Raw genomic sequence first — 22017 nt, forward strand, 5'->3', positions numbered from 1 at the left:
CCCCACACCCACACCCCTAATTCAGCAAAACTGCAGGATATAAAATCAACACACAAAAATTAGCATTTCTATACACTAACAATGAACAATCTGAAAATCACGAAAATTTCATTTACAATAGCATCAAAAAGAAAACATTTAGTAATAAATTTAACGAAGAAAGTGAGACTTGTACACTGAAAACTAAAAAACAACGCTGAAAGAAATTAAAAGATGTAAATGGAAAGACAGCCGATGTTCAGATTAGAAAACTTAATATTATTAAAATGCCAGTATTACCCCAAAGCAGTCTACAGACTCAATGAAATTGCTATAAAATACCAAAAGCGGTTTTTTTGTAGAAAAAGAAAAATGCATCTTAATCATGTAGAAATTTAAGGGACCCTGAATTGCCAAAGCAACCTTGAAAAAGAGAAAGTCAGAGGACTCGCACTTCCTGATTTCAATACTACAAAGCCACAGCATGTGTTACCGGCATAAGGACAAATATATACACCAATGGAACAGAATTGAGAGCCCCAAAAATAAACCCTCAAATGGTCAAATGATTTTTGATGAGATGCCAAAACAATTCAGTGGGCGAAAAGACAGACTTTTCAACAAATGGTGCTGGGAAAACTGGATATCCACATGCAACAGGATGAAGCTAGACCACCCTCCCCCATCACACCATATACAAAAATTAAGATTATTCAAAGACTTAACATAAGAGCTAAAACTATGAAACTCTTAGAAGAAAACATGGGAAATCTTCGTGACCTTGGATTTGTCAATGGTTTCTTAAACATGACACCAAAAGCACAGGCCACAAAAGGGAAAAGACTGAACTTCATCAAAATTAAAAACTTTTGTACAAAGGACACTATCAAGAGAGTGAAAAAACAACACAGAATGGGAGAAAATATTTGCAAGTCATGTATCTGTTAAGGAATTAATATCCAGAATATATAAAGAAATCCTACAATTCAACAACAACACAAACAACCTGATTAAAAAATGGGCAAAAGACGGGAATAGACATTTGTTCAAAGAAAATACACAAATGGTAAATAAGCAAACGAAAAGATGCTTAGTATCACGAATCATTAAGGAAATGCAAGTCAAGACCCCACTGAGATCTTCATATGCATTAGCATGGTTTTCACTTAAACAAACAAAAAACCCCAAACCCCAGAAAATGTTAGTAAGGATGTGGAGAAGTTGGAACCCTATGCACTGTTAGTAGGAATGTAAAACAGTGCAGCTGCTCTGCGAAACAATATAGTAGTTTCTCAAAAAAAAGTAAACACAGAATTACCATGTGATTCAGCCAGTCCATTTCTGGTTATATACCCAAAGAACAATGAATTTATACACCCATGTTCACAGCAGCATTACTGACAATAGCCAAAAGACAGAAGCAACCCAAGTGTCCATTAGCAGATGAATGGATAAATAAAATGTGGTGTATATATAATAAGCCAGTCCTGAAGGAAACAACTACTGTATGGTTCCACTTATGTGGGGTACCTAGAAGAGTCACATTCAGGGACAGACAGTAGAATGGTGGTTGCTGAGGGCAGGAGAGGAAAGGGAGTGAAGAGTTAGTATTTAGTGGGTACAGAGTTTCTGACAGGGTGAAGAAGAGGTTCTGAAGACGGGTGGTGGCGGCTGCACAACTACATGTCTGTACTTAATGCTAGTGAACTGGACACTTAAGAATTGTTAAAATGGTAAATTTTATGTTATGTGTATCTTACCACAATAAAAAAAATTTTGTTAATTTAGAAAGCTGGAGAAAAGGTAACATTCACTAGACTTGAGAAAGCTTAACCCCAAACTGGCTGAAGGAAAAGCAGAGAAGCAGATTTCTTCTACAGAAGACCTCAAAGGTACAGATACTGGAAGCAACAAGTACAACGAAAGTGGGGCTAAAGATGGGGTTAGAGACAGAAGGACTGGTTGAAAATCTACTTAAGGAGCAGTAAGAGGCTGAAACTCCCTTCCCCAGCAAAAGAGGGGAGTTTGTCTCTGATGGGCAAGAGAAAGTCTCTAGACCAGGCACCACCAGGCACTGTGGAAGGCAGGGGCACCCCCTGAAAAATGGGGGTTACAGGGAAATTTACCTGCTGACTGTCGAGACCTCCAGACTCCTTCCCTGCCAAGCCCTAGAACCCTGGCAGCCCGGCCTGAGCCCTTCGGTTGGGAGGTCAAGGAAGAGTGTCCTTTGGCAACCTTGACCAGCTTAAGAGGAAAGACTGACAGATGTCACGTCTGGGTTTCCCCAAAGAAAACAACCCATGCTGACCACCTAATGATACCCACAGCAGACCAGCTCCCACCGTGTCCCCAGAGCCTCCAATCACCTGAGCCGACAACCTCATGTTGACACTAAATCTGAGAAGGGCCCCTCAGGCAGGCCCACTGACTGCATCTGAAGGAATGTATGGTCTATGTAGAAAAGAAAAAACCATCAGTATCCTCAGGATGGACAATATCTGGATCCAAGAAACAAGAACATGCCACTCTCCGAAAGTTCAGAGAACAAACTATAGCTGTAAAATTAAAAATATAGGCTAGGGCTTCCCTGGTGGCACAGTGGTTGAGAGTCCGCCTGCCGATGCAGGGGACACGGGTTCGTGCCCAGGACCGGGAAGATCCCACATGCCACAGAGAGGCTGGGCCTGTGAGCCATGGCCACTGAGCCTGCGCATCCGGAGCCTGTGCTCCGCAACAGGAGAGGCCACAACAGGGAGAGGCCCGTGTGCCGCAAAAAAAAAAAAAAAAAAAAAAATATAGGCTAAACCATATGAAAACTGCCAATATTTGACTGTTTTCTGACCTACATAAAAAGCAGCTTCATATGTTTGAACCTAAAAAAAAGCAGAAATGAAAAACTCATGGCAGTTGACCCTTGAACAACACGGGTTTGAACTGTGCGGGTCCACTTATATGCTGATTTTTTTCAATAGTAAATATTACAGGCTACAAATTAGTGGTTGAATCTGAGTTTTTGGAGGAAGTGTGGATACCAAGGGCCAACTGTTAAGTTATATTTGGATTTTCTACTGCAAGGAGGGCTGTACCCCTAGCCCCTAACTAGTTCAAGGGTCAGCTGTATATGAATTCTGTGATGAGTGGAGGAAAACCAGATACAGAGATGGGAAAAAGGAAAAAAAACTAAAGGTATCAGAGGACTACTAAAGAAAGAAAACAGAAGGGAAGGAAATTAAATAATTCAAGGCAATTTTCCAGAACCAAATTGAGAGACTGAAAGCACTCATGAATGCTCAATACAATTCCTGAAAATGGACTCAAACCAAGGCTCACCAACCAAAACTGCAAAAAACTTTGAGATAAACATCATGTCCTACACGGGACTTCCCTGGTGCTCCAGTGGCTAAGACTCGCGCTCCCAACGCAGGGGGCCCAGGTTCGATCCCTGGTCAGGGAACTAGAGCCCACATGCTGCAACGAAGATCCTGCATCCTGCAACTAAGACCCGGCACAGCCAAATTAATTAAATTTTTTTAAAAATAATTTTTTTAAATAAATAAATAAAAAGATCGTGTTCTACAAACTTCCAATGAGAGAAAATATTCACTGAAGGATGGAGAATCAAATCGTTTTGGACATCAACTCTGGAAGGCAGAAGCCAAAGGAGCAGAGCCTCCCCCTTTCTGAAACAATATGGTTCCCAAACTAGGACTATATAACCAGCTAAGCTATCAATTAAACATGAAGGTATAATACAGCCATTTTCAGACATATAAGGTCTGGAAGATGTCCTCTACCAAACGAACAGATAAACCAAGAAAGAAGATACGGGACCAAGGAAAGAAGGGTCCCTGCACAAGACAGAAACCAAGGAAGTCCCAGGACGGGAGCTGTGCAGCAGGCAGAGACAGCCAAGTTCAAGTGGGGGCAGGAGGAAAAGAAGTCCAGGAGGGTGGTTTCTGCACAGACTGGTTGAGGGCCTGACGAGTTCACGTGGGGAAAGAACAGTACTCAAGTCTGTTATAGAAACTAACCAAACAAAAATGAGACAATTATTAACTCTAGGGAAAACAAACCAAAAACATGTGCAAGAAAGGAAACATACCCATAATACACACTGGCTCAACAGTGGACAATACTTACATGGCCATAATAAGGTAAGTAATAGTGACTTAACCACAAATTGGGAAGATGAAGGGAGAAAAGGGAGCAGGGTAAGAGAATGTAAGAATAGTAATCTTTGTTCTCTGCATAGCAAGTTAACAAACACAGAGCATCTGAAAAGGAAAAACAAAAACAAACAAAAAACAACAAGAAATAGCAATGTAGGCTTGCTGTTTGGAAAAAATGGAGGTAAACAGAAACAAAGAGCTCAAGAGTTGAAGGTGGTTGCCTCAAGGTGAGAATCAGGGGCAGGGAAGGGGAAGCCAAAGGGCCACCTCGAGCAACCACGGCTTCACTCTGCCACTAGACCTGATCCTCCAACCACAATGAAGGATCTGGAAACATGTCAAGTGCCATCCATTTTGTGGAAGAGACTTATTTTATCATGAACTAGTTATACTGACAGGAGGGGAAAACATTTTAAAAAGAACTGAATCTAGAAGAGACTGGGTATGAGAGAGACTGGCCTTCATATACATCACAGCTCTTAACGCAAACGCAGAGCTCTGCATGTAGATCCTGAGACAAAAAGATGACCTCAAAGGATTGTGGTGGAAAACAAAATGGAAAAAGATGATTTATACAAACACATCATGGACTGTGCTGCAGGGGAGGGGGATTTATACTGGGATCTCTGCTACACATGCATAGTAATTAAATTAGAATAAGTGAAAAGAGTTCATTACTACCGAGCGCTTTAGAACAAGATGCTCCCCAGGCCCTCCTCCACGGGGCGGCCCCAGCCTCAATTCAAGACCACGAGCTGAGCCTGGAGCTGGGGTCTTGGTGAAAGCTCACCTCAGTGTGGCTCTCTGTTCTCTGCCTCCATGGAATGCAACACCCCCCCACCCCCCTCACCTCGCCACCAATACTCCCCAAGGAGGAGGGTGGGCTCCCTAGGCACTAAGGTACAGCATCAGCTTCCACGCGGATGTGGTACTGGTAACAGGAAGGCGTTTCTCAGGCATGAATGTGGGATGGAGAGAGGGAAACAGCTAAAACAGTATGTGAATCCTGACCAAGCCAGACATCAGATTGGACTGTGTCAAAATGTAATTTAAATGAGGTGAGGGTATCATTTATTACTTGGTAATTTCTGGAAGAAAAAAGTTTCTTTTCTCCTTTTTTTTTTTTTGGTCTGGTCCAAATCTTACACGCCCAATCTGACCATCCTGAGCGATGAGATGAGAACTGGGTTAACTGGGCTGAGAACGGGCAGCGTTGCCTCTGTCCACCTCCCCGTTGGTTGTGCCCCAAGTCCTTAGGAACCAACTCCAGCCCCATCAGTAAGTGGGGGGAGTGAGGACTCCACTGTGGGGTTTTCTTCTTGTCAACAACAGGCCCGTTGATAGCAGGGTCAGGAGGGGGACACATAAGCGACAACCACCATGGCAGAAATCAAGCTGCTTATTACTCCATTGGCCCAGCCTGGCCTCACTGCCGGCTACTCTCCCACACCCCCTGCTGCCAGGCACCAGGTCGTCCACAGCACCCAAGGGAAGCTTTTCTAGCCCATATTTTGGGTCAAGACCCACTGCTATGTGCTCATGTGCTCTCACTGCTACTAGCACTATTTTTTGGAGCAATTATTTAAAATCTAATAACGCTTATTTGTTTAATGTGTGTTTCCCCTCTAGACTAGGCCATGGGTCTGTCTTGTTCACTGGTGTGTCGTAGCGTCTAACACTGTGACCCTATAGCAACAGGCCCACAAGTATTTCCTTTCGAATGAAGAATGCCCAGCCTGTCCCCCGGGGTCCTGGGCAGACCCCGATGGGTGCCCCGCACTGACCTGACAGGTTGATTTCGGTTAAGGAGTCTCGGGTGGTGGTGCCCACAGCGGTGAGCAGGTTGATGGACTGGTCAGTCACATGGTTACAGTAACTAAGGTGGAGCTTGGAGAGCAGGGGCATGTGGCGAATGATAAGCCGCAGGGAGGCGTCTGTGATGTCCAGACCGGCCAGACGCAGCTCCACAATGTTCCGGAGCTTACTCCGATTGTCCATCTGACCTGAGGGGGCAGGACAGAGAGGCAACATGTCACCCTGACACGACACTTTACAAGGCCTACCAGCCAGGTGCAACACCTGGGTCTCATTTAGCCGTTGAGTGTCTCCCCCAAAAGATCAAAACTGGTTCCAACATTTAAAAATCGGAATATTCCACATCAAGTTTTACCCTTGTAGATTCTTTAAAAGTCAGAAGACCTAGAAACACAGAGCCTGCATTCCACCCAACAGTGCTCAGCCAATTGGAGTACAGACAGCACAGCATCTCTGGGTCACCACAGATTCCTCATTTAAGGTACTGGTGGGGAGCAGTGAGTCCTGCAACCCGACCTAGGAGGGCTTCATCCCGTGAGGCCCTGTCCGGCCACACTGACCCCGATGCCTGAGGCTTAAAGCCAACGAAGGACCAATTAACATAGAAGCAGTGAGATGCAGAGTTCCCAAAGTGGCATCCTGGGAGCCTCTGCCCTCTCACGGGTCCCCTCTTGTACCCAAAGCTGACTGAGAACAGCAGCTGGGACTCAGCTCTGCGTCGAGAAGGGCTGAAGCCAGAAAAGGCTTGAAGACATGAGTACCAGATGGGGTCTGTGGTGAAAACCAGATCCAACGGCACAGCTTGGTCATACCACCTTCTTGTGACCATGCCTTGGGTACACCCCTGTCCTGGACACTCACCTGGCCTGTTATCTGTAGGCGGGGACAGGAGATCCCGCATCTGGGCGTCCTTTAGTCCTTCTACCCACTGGACATCCAGGGTCCGGAGCAGCGGACAACTGGAGCTACAGAGGGCTGAGACTGCAATCCATGAGCAGCCTGACAGCACCAGGTCTCGGAGCCCTGGCGGGGGACAGAGAGGGGGTGGCAGGTCAGGTGATACACCCCAGCCCCTGCTACTGCACATTGAGGGTCCCTGGCCCAGTGCTCACCAGGCAAGCGGTTGATGAGCCAGCTCAGCTGTTTCTTGGAGATATTGGTCCAGCTGAGGTCCAGGGAGACAGGCTGTCGCCGGATGATGCCGCTCAGCATCAGGGGTGTGATGGACTTGCAGTGGTTCAGGTCGATGCGGGTCCATAACCGCTTATCACAGCACCTGGGGGCCAGGCCCAGCAGAGGGGGCAACGTCAGAGTTGGGAGCTCTCTTGGGGAGCCCCATGCATAGCTGTGGTCAGTCCCCCACCTACCAAGCCCAGGGGGAGGCTCCTTAACTTCGTCCCCTGGACCCTTCTGTTTAGTTTCCGTCTCGTTGGCACCTGAGAGCCTCTGCTCTGATTGTCACAGCCCTTCCCCCCCACCCCCATGGAAAATACCAGAAGCTGTAAAGTATTTACTGGGGGTTTAATTACACCCTCCACAGGCCATATCTCAAAACAACCCTGCATCATGCCTGTTCACAGATGAAGGTAAGTAACTTGGCCAATGTCAGAGACCGTTCCAGCTGGGAACTATCAAAGCAGGGATTAAGATGAGGAACTGGCGCGGCACTCGTGACCTGGGCTAGCTCTTTAAGGACAAGGGCTCCCCCTGGTCCTCAGTTCATCTTCCAAGAAGCTAAATCAGGAAAGCAAATAGGGTTCACCTCTTTTGACAAGACCACACTGACTGTAGCTGCTAGACCTCTTTGAGGAGGATATTTAAGCTGGACGGGGCTTAGAAAGAAAGAGCATCACGAGTGACTCCAGTGGGGACGCACGCGCCATCCCTGGCCTAGTCTAAGCCTCAGCCTGACCCCCTGGTGCCCCCATCCAAACTCAGCCGGTGCCCCTCACCAGCGGTTCCAGGTCCTGCAGACCCGCATGCAGACACACAGGTCTTGGTGGCTGAGGTAGCTGAAGACGGCCATCCACACCTCCCTGTGCATAACGTGGGCCGCCCCATCATCCAGGGGCAGCGAGTCGGGCGGGGGGCTGATGGGGGGCGGCCGGATCACATGTCGCTCCATCTGGATGCACTTGGGCGGGGACACAGAGGGAGGGGGCCGGGAGATGACTCGGGGCGGGCTGCGCAGGCTGGGCCCCAGCTGGTGCCGCAGCTCCCGGGGGGTGCCGTTGGGCCCCTTGCTGAAGCGGTGAGGGCGCTCACAGAGGCCCAGGGGCCGCTTGGGCTCCTCGTTCTCGCTCTCAGGCTCCGACTTGATGGGCTGGTGGTTCTCGTGGGCCAGGCTGCTCTCCGTCTTCTGGATCTCCTGGTTGAGCTCCTTGCTCAGCTCCTTGCTCAGCTCCTTGTTGGGGAGTCGCCGCTTCCGGCGCATCTTCACCTTCCTCTTCTCCTCGGGGCCCTCCGCCCCCTCCGTGCTGGGGCCGGCGGTGGGGGAGCTGGAGCGGGAGTGGTCGCTCTCCCTTGTCTTGGGGGGCGCCTCGGGCAGGTCATCCTCTGGCTCCTGCTTGAAGCGCCTGAGAGGCTTGTTGGCCAGAGCCATTCGGTCCTCAGCGTTCTTCCAGGACCGCCGCTGAGGGAGGAGGGGGAGCGTGGGGGGATGAGCCCCTAGACCCGGGGCTGCGCCCACCCAGGCCTCCCACCCTCCACCCCAGGACCCATTGCCCCAGGAGCAGGCCTGGGGCGAGGGCGGAAGATGGTACCTTTTTCCTGAAAAGCTTATCTTCTTTGCCGGGTTTTAGCTGTCACAGAAAAGAAAGGATGCAGAGCTTGCTCCCAGCGTTCATGGGATTTGGTCCCCTCTACACCCAGCCCCACCAACAGAGGCTGGAGGGTCACCTTCCCAACAAATCCCATCTTCTCTGCTCTGACAGACGGGTGGGCCCTGCCTGCTGGTTTTAAGGAAGAAGCTGGAACTGGCGGAGAGTGATAGAGCTGTCCCCACCCAACTGACCTCCCACCCCTGGACAGACCCAGAGATATGCAGTCGCCCATTCACGTCGGACTTGGCTCAGGGAGCCTGTCCCAGAGGCAGGGTCTGCAGGATTCCCGGCCGAGCCTTAATGGCTAGAACGAGGAGAAGACAACCAGGCGCCACCTCGTGGCTGATGCTGGAAGGGCCGGTGGGCGAAGAGGGGCCGCCAGGATCCTCCGAGGTTCCCCAGATCCACAGGGCTTCCCCGCGGCAGCTTCAGCTTCCCAGGCCCCACGCCGGAACCACGAGCCAGAGCCTCGGGGCTGAGGCCTGGGAAGCTACGGTGAACAGGTGCCTTGGAGGTCTGCGGCACTGGGTTCGAGGACCAGTGGGGCGGGGGCGGCCCGGGACTCGCGAGTCCCCGGGGCCTGGGGAGGGCGGGGCGACGTGGGAGCACCTGCTGCTGGAAGTAAGTGAGACTGGATCTCCACCAGGGGCTGAGGCTGCTGCCTAGAGGGGGCCTCGGCGAGAGGTGAGAGGAGGAACCGGGGGACGTTTGAAGCGTCGAGGCCTAAAGGGGTGGGAAGAGGAGTGACTCGCTGGTTTTCCCCTCCTTTCTCTCGGGCCGGGCTCTCAGGACTTCCGTGACTTCGGCTCTCCCCGCTGCCCATCCCCGCCCCCGCCCACGCGCCCCTGCACCCGGGACCAGCCAGGCCACCCCTCGCTGCCCGTCCCTCCCGGTCGTACTCGCTTGCGTCCACTCAGCTCCTGGGGCTTCTCGTATTTCCGCTTCCTCCTCAGGTGCACATCGTCTGACTTTCGGCGCAGGATGCCGTCAGGGGGCACCTTCTTGGGGTGCTCGTCTGGCCTGCGCCGGGGCGCCTCTTCACACTCACTCCTCCGCTTGGCAGGCTCCTGCCCCTCCTTGCTGTCCCGGTTCATCTTCTGCTCCTTGAGCAGGGAGCCGGGCAGGTTTGAGGCATACTTAAAGCCAGGGCCACGCTTTTGCTTGTAGGCCAAAAACAGAGAAGGAACACACGAACTGTATATCTTTGGACGTGCCCTTGCCCCCGAGTCCGCGGTACCCCTCAAGCTGACATCACCGTGGGCGGGGAGACAGGCTGGGTCTGGCAAGGCCAAGGTCTACCCCCTCCCGGGCTGACCCCTGGGACTTGGAGCCCGGCACTCACTTTCCCGGTCTTGCCGGCGTGGTTACACTTTGGACACTCCCAGCAGTTTGGAAGCTCATCGTTGACCACGCCCTCTGACTCCTTAATCTGGGAGGGACACACACCAGTCAGCAAGCAGGGAGGGGGTGGACAGGGCCAGCTCCTCCAAAAGCATCAACACCCCCTCCCAAAAGCCATTTCCATACCACCTCTGGCCAAGAGAAAACAAGAGTGGTTAAGATGGGTGGCTCCGCATTCAGGTCAGGGTTCAAATCCTGATAGTGCCTCTTCCTAGCTCAATGACCTTGGGCAAATCACTCCATCTCTGTGGGCCAGTGCCCTCAGCCATAAAATGGAGTGTGCCTATCTCACTGGAGTTATGTGAGAATTCAATGAGTTAACCTAGTGAAAGCAATTAGCTCAGGGCCTGGCACCCAGCAAGGACCCACAAACCATTCAGTCATTTAACAGCACCGAACTGGGTGCGTGGTTATCAGCAAGTGAGATGTGCTTTCCCTGGAGCTTCTGATCCAGGAGAGAGAGAAGTAACCAGGGGCCAGGGGAAAAGCATAGCACCCCTTTTCAGAGGGGGAGGTGTGTGTGCTGGGGAGAGGGGAGTGTCACGACAAACCCCACTACCAGCACCGAGGGAAAGGGGACGGACACCTCAGAGCTGAAGCACCCTTTGGGGCAGGCCCACTCTCATCTCTCTGAACACAGATAGAGCTGGGCTGATGGGAGGTGCCAAGTAGGCTGACATTCTCTTGAGGCAGAGGTATGAGGTATGTGTCAGCCCAGAGCAGTCTCTTCCTTTCAAAGGTGGAACCTGCTGCCCAAGACAGGCAGGCACAGCACGATGGTCCCCAGGAGGCAGTCCTGCCCTGGGCACACCAAGGGAACAGGTTCCTGGCACATGGGACAGGAATGCAACCACCTGTTGTTACAGGACCTGCCCTCCCCTGGCCCAGGCCTTTTTTCCCAGAAGCCTGAGAGCAGCCCAACTACCCACTCTCTCCCTCTGGCCCAGGTGCAAGACTCTGGGAACTCTCTGTGGTTCTGAGGTCCCGGGAGGTGGAATGTGTGTGTCTGTGTGTGTCTTCACTCCCTCAAAGACATGGGTGCAAGGTCTGAGCGACTCCAGAACCTTCTCGCCCTCAGCTTATCATCGGACACAGAGAATCCCCCAGACTCAGAGTCCTCCAGGGAGGGAACCTAGTCTCACTTCCCTCCACCCCCCAAACCCCTGCAGCATCAGCACCACCAGAGGCCCAGGGTGAGGCGCCAGGCGGCACAGCCAGATGCCCCCGAGGCTGCTCACCTTAAGGCATCCAGGGTGGATGATTTCGTTGCAGATGGAGCACTCCATGAGCATGAGGTTAAACTTGCCTTCTTCCTCTTCCACTGTGTCCTCTTTTCCTGCCTCGCCACACACTAGACACACGGCGGTGTGGGGCAGCACTGGCTGAAGAGCGGGGAGAACACACAGGGGTCAGCACGGCCGGGACCCCATGGGAAACACATCAAAGGCAATGAGGTACTCGCCTCGGGCCTTCCAGGAGCTGGGGGAGAACCAGCCCAGGCACTGCCCATCATTCATTCATTCATTCAAATTCTTATCTGGCTACTACCTCCACGTGCCAGGTACCACTCCAAGTGCTGGCTATAGCACTGAACCAGACAGATAAAAGTCTCTGCCATCCTGAGCTTACATTTTAGTGGAGGGAGGTGAGCAAAATGAAGAAGAGTCTGTTAGATGGTGACAAGGGAAATGGAGAAAAATAAAGCAAGGAGGGCCAGGTCAGCAGTGAGGTGGGAGAAAGGAGGGCTAATCTGAAACGCAGAGGTCAGGGACAGCCTGACCTCTGAGAAAAGACCTGCAGGAGGAGGTGGGGCATGAACCGAGCCCAGATCTGTAGGGGCTGAGGCCGCATCTCTCCAGCGGCTATCAAAGCACAGTCTAAGAACTCCGGGTCCTCAAGACTTTACAGGGAGGTCAAACTATCTTCAGAATACCACTAAGACATCATCTGCCTTTTTCACTGTGTTGACACTTGCACTGATGGGTGAGACTGCTGGCACCTGTCAGGGCAGAGGCTCCAATGTGCCCAGGCAGTCGCTGGGCCGTTCCTGGCCACATGCTCCTTAAAAAGCTCACCAGTTTCATTTAAGGATATCTTTGATAAAGCAGTAAGAATTATTAATTTTATTAAAACTCTGACCTCCGAGTACACATTCTTTTAATATTCTGCGTGACAAAATAGGAAGTATGCATCAACTACTTCAGCTGAACACCAAAGGATGACGGTTATCTAAAGGAAAAGCTCTTGTGATCAAGCCGTGAACTGAACTGGTCACTTTCTCCATAGAACACCATTTTACTTGAAAGAATGACTGATTATTTAAAAAAAAAAAAAAAAAAAGGGTATTGGCACATCTTCTCAAAGATGAAATAAGTAAGTCTGTCACTTTCAGAAATATCACTTAAAACATTTGTTGCAGATGATGAAATTTGAATTTTCAAACAAAAATCAGAATTTTGGAAAACTTACATCAGCCACTGTGAACTAGACAGTTTCCTGATACTTAAAGACTTTTCTGAGGACACTGGTGCTGGTGTTAACAAATGTGTGTTTTTTTTTTTAAACACTGTATAACACTATGTACCCCTATTTGGAAAATCTGTAAAACTCAGTGAGCCAGTGTTTTCCAAATGACCAATATCTGATGTTATAACATTAGGCATAAGCAAATGAGGGGCAAGAACGACTAATGAATTTTAATGTAACAGTAGGAAAAGTTCACTGATACAGATTCAGATTCCACATTGCAACTAACCTTTAAGCACTTGCCACCTGTTGAGCTCTGGTGGTGGATGAGAAGTATATCCACGATTATCTGAAAAGGCTATTAAAAGACTCCTCCCATGGGCTTCCCTGGTGGCGCAGTGGTTGAGAGTCCGCCTGTCGATGCAGGGGACACGGGTTCGTGCCCTGGCCCGGGGCGGAGCGGCTGGGCCCGTGAGCCATGGCCGCTGAGCCTGCGTGTCCGGAGCCTGTGCCCCGCAACGAGAGAGGCCACAGCAGTGAGAGGCCCGCATACCACAAAAAACAATAAAACAAACAAACAAATAAACAAAAAAAGACTCCTCCCAGGAATTCCCTGGCAGTCCAGCGGTTTCCAGCGGTTCGGTTTCCAGCGGTTCGGACTCCACGCTTTCACAGTCATAAGCTGAGCAGCGCAGACCCACCCACCAAAAAAGACTCCTCCCTTTTTCAACTACATATTTATGAGGCCAGGTTTTCCTCATATAGTGCCTCCAAAACAACATCACAGAATGAATATAGAAGCATATATGAAAATCTAGGTCTTTTCTACTGAACCTGGCATAAAAAAGATTTACAAAAACATATAACAATGCTATTTTTCCTACTAATCATTTTTGTTTCGGAAGATGTTATTTCTCCTAAAAATGTTATTTATGTTAACATGTAGTGGGTTTCTTATAATTTTTAAATGAATTCAAAATATTTAAAATTTTTTATTACAGTAATATTAATAAATAAATAACCCACATAAATGAAAGCTCTTTGGGGTTTTCATAACTTTTAAGAGAGCAAAGGGGTCCCAAGACCACAAAGTTTGAGCGCTGATGTATTAGACTATAAACCCCTGCGGACAAGCTCTCACTCTCTCCTCCTTATAAACGTCCACCTCCCAGTACTTGGGATCCAGAAGAAACACACAACCAATTTTTATTAAACTGAGTTAGAATAGCTTCAAATAAGCTGGGATATACACTCCACCAATAACTGGAAAAGTCTGTAAAATGGATAGAACACTGAAGGCAAAAGAGTCATCATTCGTTCAGACTCTGAAGTAGGTGAGGAGAGACAGAACCAGTCTCTGCAAAGTTACTGCAGGAGGGGAAACCCAGCCAGGGCTACAGGGAGAGGGTGCTGGGCAGTGGGAAGGGATAAAGTCTGTGGAGGAAGCCTCCGCCATGGGAAGAGAGAGACTCACTCATCAGGAAAAAGGGCCTGGAAGAGTAGTAGAGGTGGGCCTGCCTGGGTCAGAGGTGGGTAGAACATGGCAGGAAGTGCCCCAACAAAGTGCGAAGCCTGGAAGAAGAGCAAGGACCCCAAGTGAGGGTCAGGCTAAGGTTGCATTTGCCATCAGTCCCAGGTTGGAGAGGAAGACACACACAAAAGTGAGGTTTCCTTCAACCGACAATCCCTGTGTCAGGCACTGGGCCAGACACCAGGGCTGCAAAGAACAGGTGACAGCAGAGACAGCTTCCTGTAACTGGACCTGGGTCACTGGAGGGAAGGTGAGGGTGAAAGAGAAAGTATGGCTAAAGAGGAAGAGACGGGGACTTCCCTGGTGGCGCAGTGGTTAAGAATTCGCCTGCCAATGCAGGGGACATGGGTTCAAGCCCTGGTCCAGAAAGATCCCACATGCGGTGGAGCAACTAAGCTCGGGTGCCACAACTACTGAGCCTGTGCTCTAGAGACCGTGCTCCGCAACAAGAGAAGCCACCGCAATGAGAAGCCCACCCACCATAACAGAGTAGACCCTGCTCGCCACAACTAGAGAAAGCCCACGCGCAGCAATGAAGACCCAACACAGCCAAAAACATTAATTAAAAAAAAAAAATAAGAGGAAGAGAGGGTCCTGGGGCACTGCTAACATGCCAAGTTTTAGGTGACACTGTTCTCAAAACCCAGAGTCCCTATGGACAACTTCTCTTAAACCATGACAGAATGCAATAAGTCATGGACCCTCACTCCAGAAAAATGCACATACACACAGGCACACATATAAAAATCTGTATTTAATTTCAAGGGGGCGCTCAAACTCCCTGAAATCCATTCAAATGACCTGGTACAGGTGACAAAAACACAAGCAACGAAACTGCAAAACGTCTACACAGCAAAGGAAACAAGAGAGTGAAAAGGCAATGTACATAATGAGAGAAAATATTTACAAACCATGTTATCTGATAAGGGGTTAATATCCAGAATATATGAAGAATTCTATAACTCAACAACAAAATACAAACAATCCAATTTTAAAATAGGCAAAGGACTTCAACAGACCTTTGTACAAAGAAGGCCTACAAATGACCAACAATCACATGAAAAGATGCTCAACATCACTAATCATCAGAGAAATGTAAATCAAAACCACAGTGAGGTATCACCTCACACTCATTAGGATGGCCACTATCAAAAAAGAAAAAAATAGGGACGTCCCTGGTGGTGCAGTGGTTGAGAATCTGTCTGCTCATGCAGGGGACACGGGTTCGAGCCCTGGTCTGTGAGGATCCCACATGCCGCGGAGCAACTAGGCCCATGAGCCACAACTACTGAGCCTGCACGTCTGGAGCCTGTGCTCTGCAACAAGAGAGGCCCGCGCACCACGATGAAGAGTGGCCCCCGCTTGCCACAACTAGAGAAAGCCCTCGCACAGAAACGAAGACCCAACAGCAAAAATTAATTAATTAATTAAAACTCCTACCCCCAACATCATCTTTAAAAAAAAAAAAAAAGAAAAGAAGAAAAAAATAACAAGTGTTGGCAAGGATGTGGAAAAACTGAAACCCTTGTGCACTATTGGTGGGAATGTGAAATAGAGCAACCACTGTGGGAAACAGTATGGAGATTACTCAATTAAAAACAAAATGACCATATGATCCAATAATCCTACTTCTGATTGATATATATATATATATATATATATAGCAATATGCTTTTGGATATAGCAATATATCCAAAAGAATGCAAAGCAGGATCTCAAAGAGATACTGGCACACTCATGTTCATTGCAGCATTATTCACAATAGCCAAGAGGTGGAAGCAACTTAAATGTCCATGAGCAGATAAACAGATAAAGAAAATGCAGCACATCCATACAAGGGAACGCTATTCAGCCTTTAAAAAGAAGGAAATCCTGACACATGCTACAATGTGGATGAACCCTGAAAACATTAAAGCTAAGTGAAATAAGCTCACAGAGGGAGACATCCTGCCTGAATCCACTTACATGAGGTGTCCAAAGTAGTCACAATTAGAAACAGAAAGTAGAAAGGTGGTTGCCCAGGGCTGGGGGAGGAGTTGCTGTTCAATGGATATAGAGTTTCCATTTGGCAAGATGAAAAAGTTCTAGAGATCAGTTTGCACAACAACGAGCATATAGGTAATATCACTGAACTGTACACTTAAAAATGGTCAAGATGGTAAAGTGTATAAGTTTTGGACCACAATTTTAAAAAGAAAGACAGACATAAAGAAAACACAAGCAGTATGTGTTGGAGGGAGAAGGGGAAGGTGCCCCAAGCTTGGAGGGGCATCAGCAGCCAGGCAGGAAGCCTCGCCTGATGCCAGGCTGGGCCTGTGAGGGTCTTGCCCAGGGCCAAGGATCCTGTCCCTCCTGCTGAGCCTGCTTTCCTGGGGAGCACGGAGATCACTGCTCCCTCAGGGAGGACCCCGGGGCCCGGAGCCGTGCCCCAAGGAAGGCAGAATGCCTGAGAGTGTGCAGGGGGGATACACGAGCAGAGCCAGGACCCTGCTGAGTTGCCAGAGCCTGAGACCACTGCCCTGTCCTGGGGCAAGGCTGGAGGCCAGGCGAGATGGCCTGGAGGGGCAGGCCAAGCTTTCCAGCGGCCCAGCTCCTCCTGGACACCATAAATCAGTCCTCCTTCTCTGGGACGGCCCCCTCAGGAGGGGCACTGACCTTCCACCCAGACCTCTGACTTCGAAGGCAGGACAGGAAGGAAGGGAGGGCCCAGAACCATCATGAACTGGACCATAAATGTTGGCAACAGGGTCACAGACAGGACAGGCTGCCCTGACATCTTTAATGGCAGAGACTTCAAAGTACTCAGTCATCTAGGGAAGGAAGGAGTTATAAGACCAGCACACTATGAAGGAAAGGGAGCCTGAGCACATGGCAGGACCCCAGAGTCCTGCAGTGTGGAATCTGAAAACAGCATTAGTCTCCCCTTTCTTCCCAGGAGGGAGCACCCCTCCGGGGTTTCTGCTGCGGCCACGTTCTCTTCAAGCGGAGGGACTGGACAGACCAACGAGCAGAGGAACAGACTGGCCTGAGGCACAGGTGGGGCCTGCATTCAGGAGCCAAGGAAGGGCTGCCACCTCCACTCCCGGGGGAGAAGCACCGCAGCCACTGGGAGGGGCGCCCCTGGGGGCACTCACCGCGATGCACTGCCGCATGATGCAGCTCTGCTTCATCCGCCCGGGGCCCCCGAACTTCTTCATGTCCTTGCAGAAATGGCACTCTCCACACTCCGTCCGCAGGCAGGCCTCGCACTTGCGGCATCGCGTCCGGCGCCGGCGAGCTCCCGCCGTGGTCCGGTTGGCGGCCAACTTCACCGCAGAGGCAGGGCCCAGCTTCCCCTTGGGCCGACCTACGGCCCGGTTCTGTGGGAGCACACACAGGACTGGTGAGATGGGGGCCCGCAGGGCCGGCCAGGCCCCGAGTCCGGGGGGTTATGGGTTGAACTGTGTTCACCCAAAAGATATGTTGAAGTCCTAACCCCACAATCTCAGAACGTGACCTTACTTGGAAATTGGGTCTTTACAGACGAAACTTTTAAAATATGGTCACGAGGGTGGCCCTAATCCAATAGGACTGGTGTCCTTGTGAAAGGGGTAAATTTGGACACAAGCACAGAGAAGTCTTATGTGAAGACACAGAGAGAAGACGGCCATGTGCCTGGAGGGATGCCGCCATCTACAAGCCAAGAAACGTCAAGGAAGCCAGCAAAAGCCAGAAGCTGGAAGAGGCAAGGAAGGGTCCTTGCCTAGAGCCGTCACAGAAAGCACCGCCCTGCAACACCTTGACTTCTGACTTCTAGGCTCCAGAACTGTGAGAGAATACGTTTGTTTAAGCCACCCAGTTTTTCCGGGTTTGTTTAAATTTTTGTTTGTTTAAATTTTTGTTTGTTTGTTTAAATTTTCATTGGAGTATAGTTGCCTTACAATGTTGTGTTAGTTTCTGCTGTACAGCCAAGTAAATCAGCTTTATGTACAAATATATCCCCTCTTTTTTAGATTTCTTTCCCATCTAGGTCACCCTGAGTAGAGTTCCCTGTGCTATACGGTAGGTTCTCATTGATTGCCTATTTTATACATAGTATCAATAGTGTATATATGTCAATCCCAATCTCCCAAGTCATCCCACCAACACCCCTTCCTCCCTTGGCATCCGTACGTTAAGCCACCCCGTTTGTGGTGCTCCACTATGGCAGCCCTGGGAAGCTGACAGGGACACCCTGCTTTGGAGAGCAGTACACCTGGCTCTAGAGCCTTCTGCGCCCCCCCCACCCCGCCCCACGTCAGGCCAGGCTCCTCGGGCTACCTGTGCTTCCGCAGGGAGGCCACACAATCCGCCTCTGTTCCCTCTGCCAGGGACACCCACCCCTCCCCGCCCCACTAGACTAATGCCTGCTCAGGCTGCAGGACCCAGTTCAAACACTGCCTTCTCCTGGCAGCCCTTCCTGACCGCCCTGCACTGGGCCCCTGTCACAGCATAACTGTCTGTTCTCTCATGGGTCTTCCCTTTGAGACAGGGACTCAGAAAGGCAGTTATGGAGGGTGTCTTGTCACCACTGTCCCTCGACAAGATGGCTGGCACCTAGCATGTGCTCAATAAACCAGACCCCAAGAGAATGAGACAGTAAACCCTAAGGAACTGATTTCTGAGAACTTCTCCCTGTGACTCAGGGAAACACAGGCAGATGAACAGAAAGTGGTACTAAATGCTGAACAGGGCACAAGCCAGCCACATGTCCTGCTCTGAGGTCCTTACAACCTGGCCACCAGCCCCAGAGCCTCTTGCAAACCAGGATCAGAGACCAGCCGCTGGGACACTGTCCACCCAGGGTCAGAAGTAGGCAGGACCAGGATGGTCGGGAGAGTGTCTCACCTGAAGCACCTTTCTGAGTTTGCTGAAAAATGGTTCATCCCTCCGTCAGAGAGACACACTCTCACCCCAAAACTATCTGATCTAATTGGCATCGAACGCTTAAAGCCCATCTCAGCCAATTAAACAAGCTTCAGTCCATCTCAGGCTTTTCATTTTAATTGCTTGTCATATGTGGATCCCATCGCTCGCTAGCTCCTGGGCCCCGAAGTGTTGTTACGATGTACCACAGTGCAGAGGATCTTCCTTCCAGGGACCCCCTCTCCCACAATGCATACAGCTCCCCACCCCCAAACTACTGGGGCTGCTTAGAAACTTGCAACCACATCAGCAAGGGAAACAGTCCATGGTTCTCCGAGAATCAAGCCTTGACCCCCATCATCTTATCCTGCAGAGCCATGGTCCCTGTGCAGACCCGAAGGTCCCACATACACCTTTTGGTATTGACACCTCAAGTGGATCCCTTCCCTCAGATTTTTTCCCCAAAAGCCTGCAGCATTCAAGGAAACTGCGAAGCCTCTGGTGGTGAGGCACCCACGTCAGGAAGCGCTGCGGCTCTGGATCTTTATCCCTCTCAACTTGCTCTGAACTCCAAAGAGGAAAGGAGACCTAGCTCCACTGGCCCATGTGTCCTCACCTCCCTGTGCCCTGACCCTGCCCCTCCCACAAGCCACCCCACCCGGTGGGGTGAGGGGCTGCCCCAATGCAAGTTACTCCTCCTGCAAGCAGTGGAGGGCCTCCCCACGCACCACAGCCCAGGGAGGTCTGGGGCCCCTAGTCATGGACATGGGCAGTTCTGCAGCCGTGGCACCGCCTGTCAATTCAGGTCAGGTCTTGCTGCCAGATGAGTAATGGGGAAAAAAAAAAAAATCAGTTTTCAGAGACTTTAGATTTGAGAACAGCACGTAAGGGACTGTGGACCTGGAAACTAAGCAGCAAGGAGTGCTGAGTGGAAGCAGGGATGACACGGACGGTGACAGCAGTGCAGGTGGGTACTTTCAAGTGCCTGTCATCCTGCTCTTCATTTTACGTATGATATTACCTAATTTCCCAATAATAACCCTACGAGAGATGCCATTTTTCAGATGAGGAAACTGGAGCTAGAGGTTAAGAGACCGGCTCAAGGTCACGGAGCCAGCAGAGGATGTGCGTCTAAACACTAAAACCACATCTAAACGCTATAAACCACAGCGATGCACAGGCCAAGTAGGACGAGAGACTCCAGAGTCCATGGGAACTGACCACATGCCCTGGAAGGGGCCCACAACTAGTGCCTTGATGCCCTTAGTAGGACAGGTGCCAACAGGAGGTCCAGAGAAGCACATCAATTTCCAGAGAAATGGAGACCAGGAAGGTTTCTCCCTCTCTTCACAGCCTGGAAGACTCTCTGGTAAAGAGCACACATCCTGTTAGCAACCCACTCCTCAAATCCCTGAAACATGGGCCAAGGGGTGGGCGATTCAAAGCCTTGAGTCAGGTACAGAGAAGGCAGCCCATGGTTCAGGCTCCAAGGACAAAACCAGAGGTGAAGGGCTCACACTCTGACCCTGGAGCAGGAGAGTCTAAGGACTAGTTTCTTTGGTGAAGGACTGAGAAAAAGAAAAAATTTCAGGAGTCCAAACATGGCTCTTGCCTCCCACTCAGAAGCGTCAGGTATACATAGCAGCTGAGCACCTCCGGCCTCTCTGGCCACTCAAAAGTAAGAGAGTTGGGTCGATCCGGCCACAGTCACAAAGCTTGTACTTGACTGTGAAACAAGCCCACCTTCCTGTGCTTTCCAAAGTTCATTCTCATCTGAAGAGGCACTTTTCCAAACGATGAAAAAAACCAAATCCGCCCCGATCTCGATGGCAGCTGAGACATCCTGGAAAATGACAACGTCTTGAAGGAAGAGGTATAAGGGTGGCTGTTTCCAAAGACCTTGTTTCGGGCCCTCTCTGCCAGGTTGCCAAACAAGCTAGAAAAGCTGATGCTGCCTGCAGCTTCGCGGGCCAGCTTGCTGGTCAGGAGTCAACTGAGCAACACTTGTAATGCAGGATCCTCCTAAAGACCACTGAGAAAATCAACAGGTAAGAAAGACATCGAAGGGTCTCTATTAGGGAAGGTGAAACAAGCCTCGTTTTGGCTTCTGTCCTAACCTCTTTTCGGTGACATCTAAAGCTTCACAAACCAATACTCAATTCTGCTCTATCCTACCTGTGCATCTATTCATTCAAGTAACCCAGAATGCCCCTTTGTTAATTTCAGCCTGAAATGTTCTTCTCAGCAAAAGGGAATGATGGCATCCACTGACTTCACATACAAACCAGCCTCCCAAACCCCAAAGCCGTTTGTTGATTTTATCAGCCCAGAACTCATATCCTCATCTCCATCTGGTTAGGAAAATTGAGTCCACACACCCATACACACAAATCTTAGTATTCCAACACTTCTTCTCCATCAACATCTCACAAGTATCGTCCTTAAAAGGAATACTATTGGTAAATATTTTTAAAAATAAAATTTAAAAAGGAATACTATTGGGCTTCCCTGGTGGCGCAGTAGTTGAGAATCCGCCTGCCAATGCAGGGGACACAGGTTCGAGCCCTGATCCGGGAAGATCCCACATGCCGCGGAGCAACTAAGCCTGTGCACCACCTACTACTGAGCCTGCGCTCTAGAGCCTGCGAGCCACAACTACTGAGCCCGAGTGCCATAACTACTGAAGCCCGTGCACCTAGAGCCCATGCTCCACAACAAGAGAAGCCACCCAATGAGAAGCCCGTGCACTGCAACGAAGAGTAGCCCCTGCTTGCTGCAACTAGAGATAGAGAAAAGCCCGTGAGCGGAAACGAAGACCCAACGCGGCCAAAAATAAAAACTAGAAAAAACAAAAAGGAATACTATTGAGGTAGTTCATTTCATTCCACAAATATTAACTAAGTGCCTCCTATCAGATCCTATTCTCCAGAATATTCATGGGCAGTACCTT

The 22017-nt window shown here is 50.0% G+C and overlaps 1 protein-coding gene across 15 annotated transcripts in view; it reads right to left on the reverse strand.

The window, feature by feature from the left end:
• The window catches only part of KDM2B (lysine demethylase 2B), a 123255-nt gene that overhangs the window by 2702 nt on the left and 98536 nt on the right, over window positions 1-22017 (reverse strand). For 11 of the 15 annotated variants that reach the window (XM_027124827.1, XM_027124836.1, XM_027124832.1 and 8 more), the window contains 11 exons: window positions 17318-17542; window positions 12942-12968; window positions 11425-11568; window positions 10128-10214; window positions 9685-9954; window positions 9395-9508; window positions 8726-8764; window positions 7916-8595; window positions 7076-7239; window positions 6825-6986; window positions 5933-6151 (listed from right to left, as the gene is read on the reverse strand). In XM_027124827.1, the coding sequence (XP_026980628.1) occupies window positions 5933-6151; window positions 6825-6986; window positions 7076-7239; window positions 7916-8595; window positions 8726-8764; window positions 9395-9508; window positions 9685-9954; window positions 10128-10214; window positions 11425-11568; window positions 12942-12968; window positions 17318-17542 (2131 nt within the window). The remainder of the gene's footprint in view (window positions 1-5932; window positions 6152-6824; window positions 6987-7075; window positions 7240-7915; window positions 8596-8725; window positions 8765-9394; window positions 9509-9684; window positions 9955-10127; window positions 10215-11424; window positions 11569-12941; window positions 12969-17317; window positions 17543-22017) is intronic. The other 4 variants (XM_027124831.1, XM_027124834.1, XM_027124828.1 and 1 more) reach the window with 3 other exon arrangements.

Source organism: Aethalodelphis obliquidens, unplaced genomic scaffold (assembly GCF_003676395.1).
Source record: "Aethalodelphis obliquidens isolate GAN/ISIS:26980383/991018 unplaced genomic scaffold, ASM367639v1 scaffold28, whole genome shotgun sequence".
NCBI classification, from domain to species: Eukaryota; Metazoa; Chordata; class Mammalia; order Artiodactyla; family Delphinidae; genus Aethalodelphis; species Aethalodelphis obliquidens.